Genomic DNA, 20,188 nt, shown 5'->3' on the forward strand with positions numbered 1-20,188 from the left:
TATTGCCAATCCAGAAATGAAAAGTTTTCAAAACGAAAATGGATACGCGTGCATGGGGCCTAAAACGTTAATTTCGAGTCCTGAATACTCTAACACGAGTGAATGCAGAAATATAGCCTGAAGTCGTTGTCTTAAGTTTCCTGCGCCAAGATCGCACCTTGTTAGCGGCTACTAATTTAAGCGATTTTAGCGAGTTACCTTAAGGTCCTGGAGGTTACAAGTGAGTTTGTTCTTTAACTGAACATTTTTTTCCATCTTAGCTCTATGTTCAATAAAAACTGATTTACACTATATCGCTATTTTTCTGCTATTTTCAGCCGCTAACAATAATAACATTAAGGTAGGCGAAAATCGCTAAATTTAGTACCCAAAAATACTTTAAAAAATGGACGCCGGTTACTTTGTACTTTCTGGCAATGCAAATGTTCATTCTACTCTCACTGCATAATTAATTAGCTCATGGCAGAAGTTTTTATTATGCATTCAGATTCCCCCGTTTCCGCGCATGCTTGTTATGGCATTGATGCTTTGCGGTCTTAGAGTATATATTTCGTCGCCCCGCCTGAAACGTGGTCATTTTGCCGGTCATTTTAATCGTACTCCGGGACGACGGCCAACTTTCGCGACCCACCCACCTTCCCTGGTGGCGGTTGACAGAATTTCACGTTTATCCTCGTTGCATGCCTATTGCCTCAACAGTCGCGAACTCTTCCCATAACTTAACCTTATGCGATGAGGTAATGAGTATGCAGTGAGGATTTTATACAATTTCAAGTGAGTTTCTTCTTTTACGAAACATTTATTTCCATCTAGCTATATGTTCATGAAAACCTGGTTTACACGATATCACTGATTTTTTTAAAATTTTCGGTAAATCGCTAAATTAAATAGCCGCTAAACCTTGCTCATAAAAATCGCTAAAATTAGTAGCCGCTAAGGTATTTCATTGACTCCTAAGAAATTGCAATCGGTGAAACCACAGGTAGCCCAAGCTTAAGCTGTAAGTGAGCGAAAATCATATCACTGGAAGTAATAGCGGGCGCGGCGAAAATATAACACAGTGCTATCTTTTGGAAAATAAGAATACACAAAGATTTTCAATAAACTTGTGCTTTACTTACTTCCCTGCTGTAGAAGAAATCCACTGTCCCAGTTGGCTTTAAGGCTCAGCTGTCAGCAGTAGTCAAATCCCTCATTTGTTTAAATAAAAACTAAGAAAAGTTTTTTTATAAGAAAAACTTACAGTTTCAAATACGGACTACGGTTATTCGTATAATGACATTCCGTAAAGTGTGCTGCCTCGTAACTAGCCAAATTAGTAGCGCTTGAAAGAAAGAGGTTAACGTGCTCCCCTGCTGAGAAGATAGTTCACGGCTTCAGCATGACCATTAGCTGCCGCGATCGTCAAAGGAGTTTCACCATCACTATCTTTTGAATTGACATTAAGACCACGTGATAGCATTGTCTCGATGATGGCGACATTACCACCCGCTGAAGCCTTGTGTAGTAAATTTCTTCCATACTGCCCTGTCAGAGACAGATCGACTCCTTTGTCTAAAAGATAGTTTACGGCCTCCATCTTGCCACATGAAGCAGCATTCATTAGTGGAGTGTCACCATCACTATCTTTTGAATTGACATCAAGTCCGCGTGATAGCATTGTCTCGATGATGGCGACATTACCACCATATGAAGCACTGTGTAGTAAATTTCTTCCATACCGCCCTGTCAGAGACAGATCGGCTCCTTTGTCTAAAAGATAGTTTACGGCCTCCATCTTGCCACAGAAAGCAGCAATCATTATTGGAGTGTCACCATCACTATCTTTTGAATTGACATCAAGACCACGTGATAACATTGTCTCGATGATGGCGACATTACCACCCTGTGAAGCACTGTGTAGTGAATTTCTTCCATACTGCCCTGTCAGAGACAGATCGGCTCCTTTGTCTAAAAGATAGTTTACTGACTCCATCTTGCCTTCCCTAGCAGCAATCATTATTGGAGTGTCACCATTACTATCTTTTGAATTGATGTCAAGACCACGTGATAGCATTGTCTTGATGATGGCGACATTAACACCCCCTGAAGCATTGTGTAGTATGTTTCTTCCATACTGCCCTGTCAGAGATGGATCTGCTCCTTTGTCCAAAAGATAGTTTACGGCCTCCATCTTGCCATTTAAAGCAGCAATCATTATCGGAGTGTTACCATGACTATCTTTTGAATTGATGTCAAGGCCACTTGATAGCATTGTCTCGATGATGGCGACATTACCACCCTCTGAAGCACTGTGTAGTGAGTTTCTTCCATACTGCCCTGTCAGAGACAGATCGGCTCCTTTGTCTAAAAGATAGTTTACAGCCTCCATCTTGCCAAAGCAAGCAGCAATCATTAATGGAGTGTTACCATAACTATCTCGTGAATTGGCATCAACACCACGTGATAACACTGTTTCGATGATGGCGACATTACCACCCTGTACGGCTGAGTGCAGTAACTTCCAATCTTCATTTTCAGTTGACTGAGTTTCACCTTTGTCTGCATTTACATCAATTGTGGTCTGATTGATGGTTGGGACAACGGAACCTGGTGAATTGCTCTGCAGTAAACCACGTCCTAATTATTAAAAACAAAAAAGAAACGAGGAAAGTCTTAGAACCTAGATTAACGTTTCATAAAACCAACCCAAGGAAATACTTGCGTAGGGTGTTTAATGGTATTTCCCGTAGCTTGATTAAGCATTTCTCAACGTTACATAGTTTTCCCGGCCGGAAACTTAATGTCGCAAAAGTGAAAGAAGCAAATTTCGCGAGACCCAAAATTTGCAATTTGGCAGAAAAATCGCGTTAAAAGAAATTTTGTGACATTTACCAAAGAGGGATACAAACGTGTACAGCCTCAGAATCAGCGTAACAGATTTTAAACCCACATCTTACGATAACATTGAACAGAACGGTAACAAAATAAAACAGAAAACAGGTTGGAATGTGCAATTGCGATACAACAGATACAGAGAGACCCTGGGAACGAGGTTGCAACAGATAACGTTCAGTTTGGGTACGTCTGCGTTCGCAGGCTAGGTTTCTTTTTGCTATCGCAGAAATTAAGTCCCGCAAAAATAAGTAACAATAAGATATGCCACGGAGGGTGTAACTTTACAAAAATCCCAAATAGCAATTTTTCATGTTTGCCACTCGTAACCTGTCTTAATCGCACTGTTTAGTCTCCTTGATTATTTTCGGTTAAATATGACCTTTTTGGTGTGTTTTTTTTTACATTTAAAACTATCATTGCGAGATTCTCTTGAATTTGAAAGGAATATTGTGAATCAAAAAATGACTTAAAATATTGTGACAGCTTGTTTAATACAAAAAAAAAACACATGTTAACTAATAAATTGCACCAAACTTTTGCAATTCCGTCAACTTCAATACATTTTATTCAAGTTTGTTATTTTTTCTTAATTTTGTAGACATACTTTTAAAGCGAATTACCATGTGAACTAAGCAATAATTAAAAAAAATTCGGTTTAATTTTCCCTCTGGCAACTTGAACAAACCAAGTTTGACTTAAACTTTGTTGATTTATTTACTGATAGTAAAATTACAGCTTTTCCAACCTCCCTATGAACTAAGCGCTCTACATTTAAACATTTACACTGACAGGAAAGACATCAAATGCGAGGGCGCAGAGGGCCTCACTTGTTTGCCTGCCAAAAAGACAGGAGGGTGGGGTCACCCACTACCTCTTGGAATGAGATAAGTCACGGTTCTTAAAACATTATAAACTGATCACAACAATGCCCCTTGCCCAAATAAGCAATAGTGTTTATATGGGCGAATGAAAACAGAGATTCCAGACAGGAAGTGGTTTACTGGGAGGGTGGGGTACCCCTTCCTAGTTGTGTGACTGATTAGGCTAACTCAAACTTAGTCGCATTTCCCTTGTATTTGACCCCACTTTTCGGTAATTTTTACTTGGTTAACTCGAACTCATATAACTTGAATTCCCCCGCTAACTCGAACTAAATTCCGCATCCCTTGATCACAATTAACCCCGATAACTCGACTCCTGGTTTTTGCAACTTGCCATGGAGGGTCCTTGAAACATCCCATTTAACACTTCTTGTTGTGTAATGATCAGATATTAACACTAAAACTAATACTACAGCAACTTGATTGATTATAATTGAAGGAGCAAGAGCAAAATCAACACATCGAATTTCGTCTAAATTTAAAATTGTCAAAAACAGCTCCAGATTTCGCATGCAAGTTTGTTTACGCATGCTTAACACTGTCCTGTGTTTAATTTCACTGGTCCCAAGGGATTAGGGTTAAGGTTTCAAGTTAAGTTTAGGATCAGAGTCAGCCTCGACACTTAGATCGTGCTTTTAGTGCAGTAAGTTTTCACGCCAGTTTGCTTGCAGCTAGATTTCACTGCAGTCTGCTTGCGGTTAGCTAATTTTTGTTGTTTCGGGCAAGACTATTTTAATCTGTTAGCGTTAGCTGTAATTGGAGGTGAAAGTGAAATAAAGATTGATTGTTGTGATAGACTGATTGATTGAATACATTTGCTGGTGTTGCCACTTTATACTAGTTTTGCTTTCAGTTAAGTGCTGCCGGCTTGCTCTCACTTCTATCTCCACTTCTTTTATCATCACACATCTACAAAATCCCACGAAAACAAGATAAACTAAGGCACAAATCGATTGATTTATTGATTGATGAATATTTAAGAACGCCTTCGCGTTAATATCAACTATACTTGGAAATAGGCCAAAATGAAATTCCTTCAAACTCGGCCTGAATAAAGCCCTAGGGGCACTAGTTACAAAAATATCAGTTTAAGATCAATCGGTTAATTTTTGATTTTTTAACAATTTTTTTCTTCCCAAAGCCCGAAACCGGACAAAATCGAACACAAAAGAAGGGTCAATTCGGAGGCTTCTCCAATCGAAAATAAAATTGTTCATTGAAAACGAATTTCATATCGTATTTGTACCTCCATTCTTCTATCTTTAGAAATAATTAGATCGCAATTTGATAAGAAGGCAAATATTTTACAAAATTTTGAAAGTCGCTACCTCAAGACAGCTAAAAATAGGCCAAAATTTACCATATTTTCAACTGCTTTAAAAGCCTCCTGGTACATCGTTTTGCCCAAAACGGCTTAATCAGCCTGAAAGAGCATGTTTTTAACTACAAATCTGTGAAATGGGTGTCGGTAAAACGCCGACTCGGGGTCGGGGCCGGGGTCGGGGTCGGGGTCGGGGTCGGGGTCAATTTTTTTAATTTTTTTTTTGATTCAGAAAAAAAATAATACAAAGTTTATATTAGCGTGTGGAGCATTTCGAGTCGGGAAAAAAGAATTTCCTTCACAAATTCGCCGCAAATCTTGATCCTTTACACTCGCTTTTAATGTTACGTGCATAGTTATCTTTCTACGTCCGTCTTTCGACATCATCTTTCGACAGCATCTTTCGACGTGCTGTTTGAACTGGAGCCAATCAAAAGCGATGGATACCCTTGTTGGTTTCACCCAAAAGGTCAAAAGGTCATGCTGGTGGGCTGTGATTAGCGGATTTCGATCCGTGTTGTTTGTTTTAACAAACCGCTATGCACCTAACACTGAAAGCGGGTGTAATACTTCCTCGTCAGCATAACCTCAATTTTAGCCGTTCTTTGTTCATTTTGCATTTTGTTGATCAATAAAACAGGACCACCTTGTGATTCATAGGAACTTAAACAATAGATGTTGTTTTGAGAGGCTCTTTGGTCTTCAGTCCCACTGAAACAAATTAGGGATAAACAGAATATTCTAAATCTGTTTACTTTTAAACATGCGCGGCAGATTTTTGTAGTAAAATTTAATGGACATGAACTGTTTTAGGCATGAAATAAATTGTATATGTTTTTGAGCAATAAAAATTAAAGCTGCCCTTCATATTAAAAGAAGTATTTTCAAAGAAGTAGAGCGGTTTGTTTCGACAGAGAAACTCGCATGTCGGGCAGTTTGTTGTAACATGTTTCAGTCAGGAAAATTCCTCAACAATCGAAACATACAGCCAGCTTTTTACAATTTTGCACAGACGTGAATTGCTTCATTTGTGAACTGGATCGAATTTGAACAGCAAGCGAAGATTGTATGGTGTGTGTAGTAAGCGGGAGCGACGAAAGGCGGGCAGGATACAACTCACCATCTGCGTCGAAAACGATGTGTACATTTAGCTACATTTACTAAGATCAATTTTAATTAATATGTCTTTCCGCATTTCGGTCACGCAAATTGGAAAAATGGCTAGATACCTCCACTTTTATTTAAAACAATAACGGAATTTAGAAACTTAAAGATTGGGAGACATGTTAATGCGAGCTTCGCTGTCTAAACAAAACAATTCTGCTTCCTTATAAATATTTTTTGGATAAGAAAAGCGGCGTTATTTTAACAATAAAAACATGAATTAATTTTCTCTTGCTACACAAACGCATGAACAATTTGATTTAAACCTTAAAAAGTTCATGCTATGTTGGCGAGGAGATAGCGCTCAGAAAGAATTCAGCAGCAAATTCTATCCGCCAAGCTGTTAGAGAATTTCACCTGTCGCCTGTTTGACCACAAATTTCTTCTTTTATACTTTTCAACTTATAAGGATCAAAATTCCCGGCTATTTTGTGAAGGTAAAGCTTTTTCCGACTCAAAATTTTCCCACACGCTGATATAAACTTTGTAATCTTTTTTTCTGAATCGGTGATTTTAAAAAAAAAAAATTAAAAAAATTGACCCCGACCCCGACCCCGACCCCGACCCCGACCCCGAGTCGGCGTTTTACCGACACCCCTGTGAAATAAAATTTTTGGGTAATTAAAATCGCGAGCGCTGAGGCGGCGAAGTAAATGCAGCTATCTTCCTAAAAACCCGACCTTTGACCTTGCCGCAACGAAACCGCTAATAACGAGTTGTGACAATCTTTTCCTTATTTTGCGTAGGTTTCTTGTTTTATCGGTTGAAAACATGTATTACGTGATGAATGCAATCTTACTTGATGCATGAAACGCCCAAAAGTCACATATAGACTTCTGTCAGTTGGACAAAATAAAGCACTTCGTTTATAAATACGCATGCCGAAATTTAAACTTGAACGAATTCAATATTGAATTTGGTTTATGCGTTAAACTAGTTAAATCACGGCAATACCCACCTGAATATTCATATTCACAACGGTGCCATATCCCTGGAATAACGTTGAAAGGGAGCTCAATCAAAACTTTGCAATGTTTGCGACTGATACTAATCGAATTAATGTTAAAATTGTCACGCGCTGATTGTTCATCAGAGGAAAACGAATGTATTGTTTCCACGGGCAACCCCAAAATAGTCACTTCCGTTACATGAGCGATAAAGTTTTTTTTTCATTATAGGCTGTCTTAAGGATAAACAATATAAAACCTCACTTACAAATTATTTTCTTATTAAGGGACCGTTTTTTTTATCTAAAGTAAATTAATTTGAAATTGGTTTACGCTGGAATTTACACAGAATTATTGACAGGTGTCACCAGTTTTCCGATAAATGTTCATTTCAGTATCGAAACTTGCGAGAAAAAGAAATCTTCTTTTAGTTTTCTTATTGAACTGTGATTGCATTTGTTGACATAAGAGAAAAAAAGGCGAAAAGTTTAAAGTAAGTAAGTAAGTACGTTTACTCGAAAAAATTATTGTGTGCGCTCGTTGGCTTGCTGTGGATACGCAAAACATGTTGGCGGTGATTGTGGTTCGAGTAAAGAACGACAAGCGAACGATCATGATGAGTGTGTACGACTAGCTGAATGCTGTAAAGATATCAAAGGCCACCTAAAAACTTGCTGTGTTTCTGATTCGTCATTAAATTCAGAGGCAACACTTTTGCTGGCTAGGGCGGGTAAGTGAAACTCAAGTTAATGCAGTTTTTGCATTGTTTACATAATCAATTTTATTTTATTTTGTCTCTGGACATTTTGTTTTCATCTTTCCCTGTTAAAGGTATATTTGATGAAGACGAGTCGAATTTAAATCTAACAATTTGCCCAAGACACCGCGACGCATTTGGGCTAAGGTGGCGAAAAAACAGAAAAACCTGCTCAATTCCGACTTCATGGGCAGCGCATAGAAAACCTAATGTAAAGGTGGAGCGAGGGATAACACTTGGGCAGTCCCGTCGCCTTTACAAAGTCAGCACAGTCATAATCCCTGTTGGTTCAAGTAAGTTTTTAAAACTTCTTGTGAGAAATGTTTCGACCTTGACTTTACCCTCACCCGTTGTTTGATAGCCTGTTCCAGGCGTTCGGTTAGTTGGGAAACGGCAAGCGAAAAAATGGGGAGGGGTCTAAGGCGAGGGGGCGCTCGCTCTCCTCCCCGCCCCCCTCCCCTTATTTTTTTTTTCGCTCGCCGTTTTTCGCGCTTCCCAACTAACCGAACGCCTGGAACAGGCTAGTTGTTTGATTGAACGCAAATATCCTTTGGTCTCGTCACGCCTTCCTTCCCACATTGGGGAGAAAAGATTGCGTGACGAACTTAAGGATTCAACGAAGGGGCTTTCATTTATTAGTGCTTTGAAGCCAATCTGAAAAATTACTCATAGTACCTTACAAATAACACCCACCTACCAATCCCTTTGATTGGTGAGAAAAATGTCACGTCCCCCATTTTATTTATTGTTTTGATGTAGTATTTTCCCAATAGTGTGTTGTCATGCCCCCCCCCCCCCCCCTCCCCGGGTTAAGCTTCCCAAATAACATAAACCCACATATACACACACACACTTTCGCTACTCTCCTCTGTGTACCATTAAAGGAAAGCGTTTTGTTTTTAAATGCTTGAAAAGGTTCTCCGATGTGGGTGGGGCGGGGCGCGGTGGATGGAGTGTAATTTTTGTATCGACTCGATTATGGAAAGTCTATTTTACACTGTATGAAACGTGTGAAATGGGTAGAATTGTAAATTAGAATTTTAGGTGGCCTTTGATATCTTTACAGCATTCAGCTAGTCGTACACACTCATCATGATCGTTCGCTTGTCGTTCTGTACTCGAACCACAATCACCGCCAACATGTTTTGCGTATCCACAGCAAGCCAACGAGCGCACACAATAATTTTTTCGAGTAAACGTACTTACTTACTTACTTTAAACTTTTCGCCTTTTTTCTCTTATATCAACAAATGCAATCACAGTTCAATAAGAAAACTAAAAGAAGATTTCTTTTTCTCGCAAGTTTCGATACTGAAATGAACATTTATCGGAAAACTGGTGACACCTGTCAATAATTCTGTGTAAATTCCAGCGTAAACCAATTTCAAATTAATTTACTTTAGATAAAAAAAACGGTCCCTTAATAAGAAAATAATTTGTAAGTGAGGTTTTATATTGTTTATCCTTAAGACAGCCTATAATGAAAAAAAAAACTTTATCGCTCATGTAACGGAAGTGACTATTTTGGGGTTGCCCGTGGAAACAATACATTCGTTTTCCTCTGATGAACAATCCGCGCGTGACAATTTTAACATTAATTCGATTAGTATCAGTCGCAAACATTGCAAAGTTTTGATTGAGCTCCCTTTCAACGTTATTCCAGGGATATGGCACCGCTGTGAATATGAATATTCAGGTGGGTATTGCCGTGATTTAACTAGTTTAACGCATAAACCAAATTCAATATTGAATTCGTTCAAGTTTAAATTTCGGCATGCGTATTTATAAACGAAGTGCTTTATTTTGTCCAACTGACAGAAGTCTATATGTGACTTTTGGGCGTTTCATGCATCAAGTAAGATTGCATTCATCACGTAATACATGTTTTCAACCGATAAAACAAGAAACCTACGCAAAATAAGGAAAAGATTGTCACAACTCGTTATTAGCAGTTTCGTTGCGGCAAGGTCAAAGGTCGGGTTTTTAGGAAGATAGCTGCATTTACTTCGCCGCCTCAGCGCTCGCGATTTTAATTACCCAAAAATTTTATTTCAAAGATTTGTAGTTAAAAACATGCTCTTTCAGGCTGATTAAGCCGTTTTGGGCAAAACGATGTACCAGGAGGCTTTTAAAGCAGTTGAAAATATGGTAAATTTTGGCCTATTTTTAGCTGTCTTGAGGTAGCGACTTTCAAAATTTTGTAAAATATTTGCCTTCTTATCAAATTGCGATCTAATTATTTCTAAAGATAGTAGAATGGAGGTACAAATACGATATGAAATTCGTTTTCAATGAACAATTTTATTTTCGATTGGAGAAGCCTCCGAATTGACCCTACTTTTGTGTTCGATTTTGTCCGGTTTCGGGCTTTGGGAAGAAAAAAATTGTTAAAAAATCAAAAATTAACCGATTGATCTTAAACTGATATTTTTGTAACTAGTGCCCCTAGGGCTTTATTCAGGCCGAGTTTGAAGGAATTTCATTTTGGCCTATTTCCAAGTATAGTTGATATTAACGCGAAGGCGTTCTTAATGAGGCACAGAAAAAAATTTTTGTGAGAGAACGTCCCCTGCGAAGCGTCTAAAGAATTTTTTAAAGTCTAAAACCAGGTCACTTCTCGGCAACTTTGTCGCGGCAGCGCGCAAAAACGTATTGCATGGGACAGGATATCATAATCAAGCAAAGGTGAACATATTTATTATGATTTATGCCTTGGTATTGCTAGTGTTGCGACTAAATTGATTTAAAGAACAAGTACGGTGGTAATACTTTTGGTCACGCATTCGTAAGCTTGCGTGATTTTGTGTCGTTTTTGTACGATTTTGAATAATTTTTTGACAAGTGCTTAATCATTTACCCAGACAAAACTTTAAATATTTTGAAAGTATCATCCTTCTACAGTTGAAATATATTTATCTCAAGGAATTCTGAGATAAGGCACATAGTGAAAATGACGACTCTTTTGACCGACCGACTTTCATTTCGCGTGAGAATAGTCTGGTTTTGTTTACCGTAAAATAATTAGATTAAACCAAAACTCTTGAAACTATGCTTATTTGGACAAGGAAGAGTCAGGCAAAAGACCGGTTGTATTTATTTTTTTTCTGCGCGTGATGGCTTTGACAAACGAATCGATTGAAAATGGTCAATTTTCAACCCAATTTGTACCCTCTCAATCGAGTCTAGACGAGTCTAGATGTCAAATCAAAAATTTCGTTTTTCTCAGAAAAATAAAAATATTTGAAGAAAAAAACAACATAACGTTTTTAGTTTTAATAAGGACTACCTTCATGCAGAAGATGAGCGAAATCCCTGTATTGTTCGATTCTTCTACAAACTTGCTCTTAAGTAGAAAAGTACGCGTTAAGTAGAAAAGTAAAAGCCACAGCTCATTCTGCAATACAGGAAAATGAACGGTCCACGTGCCGCGCGTGCGACATCGGCAAAATGAACCTTCGTCACTAGAGGAATAACGAATGGAGATTAAAGGAAATTTCTCTAACGTTAGCTGAATGCTTTGCTTTTCAATGTTGAAGGGAAGGAAATTCGCCTTCCAGGGCTTGCTCTTGGGTCATTGCAGATGTAAGAGAGTGGGAAAAGCAACTGTTTTTACGCAATGTCTTCATAATCGTCATCTTTCTCATCAGAACATTGCCCTTTGGAACATGAGACGATATTCCCACTACTTGCAACATATAGTATTTAACTTAGAAATACAGTTAACTAAAAACGGAACGACGTTTCGGTGTCATCTTGGCACCATTACTCTCATTCATTATCATTTTTTTTTTCGTCACATACTTGATAATGGTGCCACTCACCGAAAGGTCGCTCCGTTTTTTCGCTAATTTTTATAGATAACAATATATAGCGATGAAAAATTTCCACGATGTGCAAAGTATTTCTCGTTATTCTTTAGTTAGCCTCCCACGCAGTTGTTCTTAGGGGCGATAGTGTTTCACTCCTCTGTGAAACGCGATCTCCCCTAAGAACGACTGCGCGGGAGGCTACTCTTTAGTGCGAGCAAATTTTTATTGTACCCAAAGGCCAAATCGGAAACATGCGCCAGTTTGTCGGCCTCGTTGATTGCGTTTTGATATGTGACCAGGCGTGATGCAGGATTTAAAACAAGTGACATTTTGGATTTTTAGCGCGCACAAAGTAAACTGAAACATGTTAAATACTCTTCTTTTCAAGGCAAAATTTGTAAAAAAAAGTTCACTCGAATCGACACGAAGCTGTCTTCAGTCTGATTTTACTGCAGTGACTTGTTATGTCACGCAACAGGGGAAGTAGCCTGGTGTAAAACTTTTTGCATAAACCAGGCAGTGCTAATGCTGTGCGTCATGACCCGGCAAAAGTATACACGAAAGTGGATCTTGGCTGAGCTCTTGTGCAGACTATATAATCATAAATCGCTTCCTGAGGAATAATGCCATAGTACACGTCTGTTAAACTTTTATTAAGATCTCGCCCGCACTTCCTAACCCTTTCCTAACCTTACTACTAAATCTTTCTTCTCCTTTGGTAGCACTTCTACCATTTAGGTAAACTAGTTTTATGTTAACTAAGAAACTGGCAAAGTGTCTGGAATGTTTTGTTGGAAATGCAAGGTGGGCTCAAATTAGCTGTTTCCCTTAACTACAGTTACAGACATACAGTGGTGAAGCTGTTTGTTTTAAAACTTTTGTTTATTTGAAAATTTTGCTCATAACAATGTGTATATAAAAAATATCAGAAATATAAAGTTCCTCATTTAACGAAAAATGTTTAGTTGAACCGTTATTATTCACACTAAACAGAAATAAATTTTTAGATTTTTACAATCTCTATACAAACATACAAATACTATTTTTCATTAGCCTGGAATGCAGGCACGCTCTAGATCTATTACTAAAGTACCAATGCAATTGGTGAAGCTTTACAAACAAATTACATTTGTTGTAAGGTAACAAGCCTTGAATACAAGCACAATACTGTAGTAACGTCCTAAGTTTAAAAGTATTGAATGCACTGTGTGGTATTACTAGTCATACTAGAATATATTTAATAGATGTTGAACACAATCTACTAATTACGAACCGCTTAAAAAAATATACGTCTGCCGAAATTCATCAAAACGACAAATCTTTATATGTATATATAAAAAAATATCAGCAATATAAAGTTCCACATTCAACCAAAAATACATAGTTGAATCGTCAGTTTTCGTTCTACTATAGTAGTTTCTAGCTAATTTTAATTACAAGTTTTTAAGACGTACCATATCTTTTTCTTTATTAGATACCAAGTCTTAGGGTCTCCAAAATGGAGTTTATAAGACCCCCAAGCATTAACTAGAGCTGTTCGTATAATCAGAGGATATATATATGTCAAAAACAATGAACAAAAACCATTGCCACATAAGCACCGGGCGTGAAAAACCGCAGTAGTCAAATAAACGCCGGGTCCACCTGGTCAATTTTGACCTTCAACGACAAGAAAGATGTTTATAGCTAGTGTCAGGCACCTTGATCTCTTTGACTCTTACAAGTCATCTCAAAACAGATTCTTTTTTCTCGTTGTTTTCGTCAAAGTGTCGATTGCGTGATGCGTAATTTATCCGCTCGTCCCAGCTCGCATGGAACGTACTAAGAACAATTTGAAGAAAGAGTAAGAACTTTGCCGCTCCTTTACAAATCAAATATCATTGTTCATTATAATATTATATGGCAAAGCCAGTCTTAGGAAAATCCTTGCGTTCTGATTGGTTGTTTCTTGGTCGGGATTTTGCCATACGGACCGTTTCCATAAAAACGGTCCAAGTCGTGTATTTTTCGAAAGCCGGCAAATTCAAAATTTTCAAAACCAAATTCACTAAAATTTTCAAATTTTTAAACCTGCGAAAAGAAAACGTGTACTCTCATTCTTCGCAAAAAAACTACAAAACAGATTGATATTTTACAGACCTTACAACGTGGAAGAAGAAAACGAATATTCACCAAGCGAATTTCAGCTCTCTGGCTCTCATTCAAGCTCTCCAGTAGCAAATTATCTTTACATGTAATAAACTGTTTTCCCAGTTGAAATACAAAAGTACAGGAAAAGTAAAATCAGCCGAGTACTCGACTCCAATCCTTCACTTGTTTCTTTTCTTTCTTTTTTTTTGGCCCAACAGACCAACTCACTTTCACGAGGGACCTGGCGATGGGAACGCTACTTTTTAAGGAGATTTCCTTAGCTAGTGAGATTAGCGACCTCTTTTACAGTGATAAAATCATTCTAACAAAAACAGCTTCATGAATAAAAGCAGTCAACCGGTTGTTTCGCGTTATCTAAGCTATATTGCTAACGAAACCAATCTTTCGGATCCAAGCGAGTTCATCAAATCTGGTTTGCACTGTAATATTGGCGAACGATAATTGGGTGTCCTGTCAGCTCGGTGCACTTCTTGCTACTGTGGCCCACTGACTACTTTGCCAAGTTATTTTGTATTTTACTCGAATTTAAGCTTAACGGAAACAAATTCTTGCCGTGATCGTTTCTCATTTTTTCTCTTCACTCGGTGGTTTCTCACGCTTTAAATGATACAATTTTCATCAGTTCGTTTTGAATATTTTAACATTTTGAATTCTTTCGACAAAATGCATAAACTAGAGAGCAGAACCGTGAAAATTTGACAGGTGCCATGTGCTAATAACACTCTGAGTTACGGTACTATTTGATCTACTTAAAAACAATTTTTGCTCAATATTGTAATATCTCCCGATCTCTTAAGGATTTATAATTTTACGAGGGTAAAAATCTAAAATAGTAAAATTCTCGGCACGTTTTAAAAGAAAATAGCCGTGACATGTTTCGTCGGTGGAAGAAAATCCTATTAGTTTAATATTTGTTTGGTCCACACGTATCCATTTTTAATTTAAAAACATTTTTTTCGTTTTTTAACACGTACCGTATTCGCCCGTACACAAATTTCCGTTGTTAAACATATATTTTTAAATACGGATTGACCTTGAATCATTCTAAAATTCCCCCTGTTACATGTTTTTCTCGGTGGAAAGAACTCCTACTAGTTTAATATCTGCTTGGCCTAAGGCCCCATCCACATGTCTCCATTTTTATTTGAAAACGTTTTTTTTAATTTCGTTTTATTTTTAACACGTACCGTTTCCGCCCGTCCACGAATTTTGCCGGGTTGCTAAACGGATATTTTTAATGTGGATTGGCCTTGAATCATTCTAAAATTCTTCTTCTCTATCTCTGAAATCTATGTTTTGTCGACAAAGTCGCTTATCCCAGGTCTTTCTTGTGGATCTCAGTTAAGTCGTTAAACGCTTCGATTTTCGAGACTGGTGAAAAAAAAAAGAAGCCCCGTAGAATAAATTTTGAAATAATAAGCTTGAACATTTCACCTGAGAGAAAATGTTTACATAAATATGCTATAAGTCTTAAAAAGGCAACGCGGCAGCGAAACATTCTTATCTAGCATAAGACATCATCGTTTTCAAAAAATTACTGGTTTCGCCGTCCACACGAAAACAGAAAAGCGGCGTTTTAAAAAATTTCCACTCTGGATAGTGTTTTCTGTCCCTGTTTTTACCGGATACGTGTGGACGTAAAGCCAATCCGGAAATGAAAAGTTGCTAAAACGGAAACGGATATGTGTGCATGGGGCCTAAAACGTTAATTTCCTGAACATTCTGACACGAGTGAATGCAGTAAAAATATAACCTGAAGTCGTTGTCTTAAGTGTTCTTTGCCAAGATCGCACCAAAATAATCTTAACTGAATACCTTAAGGTTACTATTGTTAGCGGTTACTCATTAATTTTTTTAGCGATTTTAGCGAGTTGGCCGAAAATCGATTTAATACTCGTCAAATTTAAGCCCCCCACCCCACCCCAAAGGGAAACGAAATTAAACATAGTCGACTTAAAAAATCTTTAAAAAATGGATGCCGGTAACTTTGTTCTTTCTAGCAATGCAAATGTTCATTCAATTTCAAGTGAGTTTGTTCTTTTACTGAACATTTTTTTTTCATCTTTAATAGCGATTAAAAACTGATTTACACGTTATCACTATTTTTTTAAATTTTCGGAAAATCGCAAAGATAAACAGTCGCTAAATCTTGCTAAAAAAAATTGCTAAAATTTGTCTCAGTCAGATTTAATACTCGTTAAATTTTATTACCCCTCTTCCCTCCTACTCCAAAGGGAAACAAAATTAAACATGGTCGACTTAAAAAATTCTTTTAATAATGGATGCCGGTAACTTTGTTCTTTCTGGCAATGCAAATGTTCGTTCAATTTCAAGTGAGTTTCTTCTTTTACTGAACATTTATATCCATCTTAGCTATATGTTCATTTAAAACTGGTTTACACGATATCACTAATTTTTCAAAGTTTTCCAAAAGTCGCTAAACCATGCTCAGAAAAATCGCTAAAATTAGCAGCTGCTTACAATAGTTACCTTTAGGTATTTCATTGACTCCTGGGAAATTGCACAATCGGTGGAACCACAGGTAGCCCAAGCTTAAACTGTGAGTGAGTGAGTAATAGCTGGCGCGGCGCAAATAAAACAAAGTGCTATGGGAACATTCACGATATCTTTTGAAAAATAAGAATACCCGAGGATTCTCAATAAAAATGCTTAAACTTACTTCCACGCAGTAGAAGAAATTCACTGTCCCAGTTGGCCTCAGGGGTCAGCTGTCAGCAGTTAGGTCAAAGTTCGCGCTCGCTTCGTTTGCTTTTTGCGTTGAAAAATCGAGAGGCTGTGGACAGTCTAAGCTGTCAGCAGTAGTCAAATCCCTCTTATTTTTTAAAATAAAAACTAAGAAAAGTTTCACTACTTTTGTGTAGTAACTCTTTTTTTATAAAAAAACTTACAGTTTCAAGACCGGACTACGGTTCTTTGTATAATGACATTCCGTAAAGTGTGCTGCCTCATAACTGGCCATATTAGAGGTTAACGTGCTCCCCTACTGAGTAGATAGTTCACGGCTTCAGCATTACCCTGAGCTGCCGCTAACGTCAATGGAGTGTCACCTTTACTATCTTTTGAATTGACATCAAGACCACGTGACAGCATTGTCTCGATGATGGCGACATTACCACCCTGTGCAGCCCTGTGTAGTGAGTTTCTTCCATACCCGCCTGTCAGTGACAGATCGGCTCCTTTGTCTAAAAGATAGTTTACGGCCTCCATCGTGCCACAAAAAGCAGCAATCATTATTGGAGTGTCACCATAACTATCTTTTGAATTGACATCAAGACCACGTGATAGCATTGTCTCGATGACGGTGACATTACCACCCTCTGAAGCAAAGTGTAGTGAGTTTCTTCCATACTGCCCTGTCAGAGACAGATCGGCTCCTTTGTCTAAAAGATAGTTTACAGCCTCCATCTTGCCACTTAAAGCAGCAATCATTAACGGAGTGTTACCATAACTATCTTTTGAATTGACATCAAGACCGCGTGATAGCATTGTCTCGATGACGGTGACATTACCACCCACTGAAGCAAAGTGTAGTGAGTTTCTTCCATACTGCCCTGTCAGAGACAGATCGGCTCCTTTGTCTAAAAGATAGTTTACGGCCTCCATCTTGCGTTTCCAAGCAGCAATCATTAACGGAGTGTTACCATAACAATCTTTTGAATTGACATCAAGACCGCGTGATAGCATTGTCTCGATGACGGTGACATTACCACCCTCTGAAGCAAAGTGTAGTGAGTTTCTTCCATACTGCCCTGTCAGAGACAGATCGGCTCCTTTGTCTAAAAGATAGTTTACGGCCTCCATCTTGCCACAGAAAGCAGCGATCATTAATGGAGTGTTACCATTACTATCTTTTGAATTGACATCAAGACCACGTGCTAACACCATTTCGATGATCGTGACATTACCACCCTGTATGGCAGACTTCAGTAACTTCCAATCTTCATTTTTAGTTGACTGAGTTTCACCTTTGTCTGGATTTACACCAATAGTTGTCTGATTGATTGTTGGGACGACGGAATTTGGTGAATTGCTCTGCACTAAACCACGTCCTAATTATTAAAAACAAAAAAGAAAATGAGCAAAGTCGTAGAGCCTTGATGAAAATGTTTCATTAAACCAGCCTCTAAATACTTGCAATTGTTGTTAAGTTGCATTTCCCGTTGCTTGATTAAGTGTTTCTCAATTATCAACAACTAGGAGATTAAAGGAGCTACCTTTGTTACATATTTTCCCGGCCAGAAACTTAATTTCGCGAACGTGAAAGAAGCAAATTTCGCGAGACCCAAAATTTGCGATTTGGCAGAAAAATCGCATTAAAAGAAATTTTGTGACATTTACCAAAGAGGGATACAAACGTATATAGCCTCAGAATCAGCGTAACCGATTTTAAACCCACATCTTACGATAACATTGAACAGAACAGTAACAAAATAAAACATCAAACAGGTTGAAATGTGCAATTGAGACTCGGGGGAGGGAACTCCCATTTATGGCCTATATAGGTATGTGCCGCGGGATAGGGTATGGTTTTTTGAGGTTCTCGGTCCTTTAATGGGGTACCATGTTTTCTCCTTTTGGCATTGTGATCCCGGGGTGAGATAGGGTACCTAAATTCTATCAGCTAAAATAAACGCCCAGCTTAAAACTGAACTTTCTGTTCAAGTATTAGTAAAGTGATTTTATAAAGATTTATGTTTTGCCGTGCGTGGTTAGCCGTTATTGGTACTATTTATACTATTTTTCTCCTCCCCTTGAATAGGGTGTCATTTTTCGGGTTTGGGATTTAAAAATAGTATCAATTTTCGCATTCTTTCTCCTAAAATAGGGTCAGGGTTTAAGAACCTTCGCAGCACCCCTATCCAAAATTTATGGGAGTACCCACCCCAGGAATTGCAGACAACGTTCAGTTTGGGTTTCTTTTTGCTATTACAGAAATTAAGTCCCGTGAAAATAAGCAACAATAAGATATGCCACGAACGGTGTAACTAAAAAAAAGCCCAAATAGCCAATTTTTCATGTTTGCCACTCGTAGCCTGTCTTAATCTAATTGTTAACCATCTTTGATTACTTTCAGTTAAATATTACCTTTTGGGGGGCTTTTTTTTACATTTACAACTATCATTGCAAGGTTCCCTTTAATTTGAAAGGAATATTGTTAATTAAAAAAATGACTTAAAATATTGTGACAGCTTGTTTAATAGAAAAAAACATGTTAACTAATAAATCGGTTTAATTTTCCCTCTGGCAACTTGAACAAAACAAGTTTGACTTAACTTTGTTGATTTATTTACTGATAGTAAAATTATAGAGCTCCAACCTCCCTACGTACTCTACGTACTAAGCGCTCTACATTTAAACATTTAAACTTGCAAGGCCAGACATCAAATGCGAGGGCGCAGAGGGCCTCACTTGTTTGCCTGCCAAAAAGACAGGAGGGTGGGGTCACCCACTACCTCAACTATTACCACAATGCCCCTTGCTCAAATATGCAATAGTATTTATAATGGGTGAATGAAAACAGAGATCCCAGACAGGTAGTGGTTTACTGGGAGGGTGGGGTGCCCTTTCCTAGTTGTATGACTGGTCAACAAGGGTAATTTGCAGGCATATTGTAAAACAGGAGTGGATTGGACTGGACTGGACTGGATTTGTAAAACATGGATTTAATTGTAAAGGGTGGATTTGTAAAACAATTTTTATTTTGGCCTTTACCGGAAGAAGCACCCATGTCCAATATACACGACCTGATACGAGTCGTAAATGCCTTTGTCGAGTGGAGAAATGCATCTCATTATGAATACTTAATTAATTATTCATCATGTTGTTAAGCAAGGGCCCTGCGATGGTTTCTCGAGTCGCACGAGTCGTACGAGTGGACAAAACCATTGTCGACTCGACAAATGAAGTTGCGAGTGGAGGAATGCATGTCATTATGGAGACTTAAAAATTTTTCACTATGTTGTATAGGGCCCTGCGATGGTTTGTCGAGTCGTACGAGTCGTACGAGTGGACAAAACCATTGTCGACTCGACAAATGAAGTTGTGAGTGGAGAAATGCATCTCATTATGGAGACTTAGAAATTTTTCACTATGTTGTATAGGGCCCTGCGAAGGTTTGTCGAGTCGTACAAGTCGTACGAGTCGTACGAGTGGACAACATAATTGTCGATTGGAGAAACACCGGAAACTCGCTAAACGCAATGTGTATACGTTTCAAAAGTGTGCCAACGAAACACGCTAAACACAATGTATATTCTTCG

At 38.2% G+C, this 20,188-nt stretch overlaps 1 protein-coding gene across 8 annotated transcripts in view; it reads right to left on the reverse strand.

The window, feature by feature from the left end:
* Window positions 1-1,223: 1,223 nt before the first annotated feature.
* Window positions 1,224-20,188, reverse strand: part of LOC144632255 (uncharacterized) — a 38,699-nt gene continuing 19,734 nt past the window's right edge. For 4 of the 8 annotated variants that reach the window (XM_078490857.1, XM_078490856.1, XM_078490855.1 and 1 more), the window contains one exon: window positions 1,224-2,619. In XM_078490857.1, coding sequence (XP_078346983.1) covers window positions 1,340-2,619 — 1,280 coding nt within the window. In that variant the 3' untranslated portion in view covers window positions 1,224-1,339. Of the gene's footprint in view, window positions 2,620-13,308; window positions 17,978-20,188 lie in introns of those variants that run through there. The other 4 variants (XM_078490863.1, XM_078490861.1, XM_078490860.1 and 1 more) reach the window with 1 other exon arrangement.

Source organism: Oculina patagonica, chromosome 12, assembly GCF_052425735.1.
Source record: "Oculina patagonica isolate OP01 chromosome 12, crgOcupat, whole genome shotgun sequence".
Lineage (NCBI taxonomy): Eukaryota > Metazoa > Cnidaria > Anthozoa > Scleractinia > Oculinidae > Oculina > Oculina patagonica.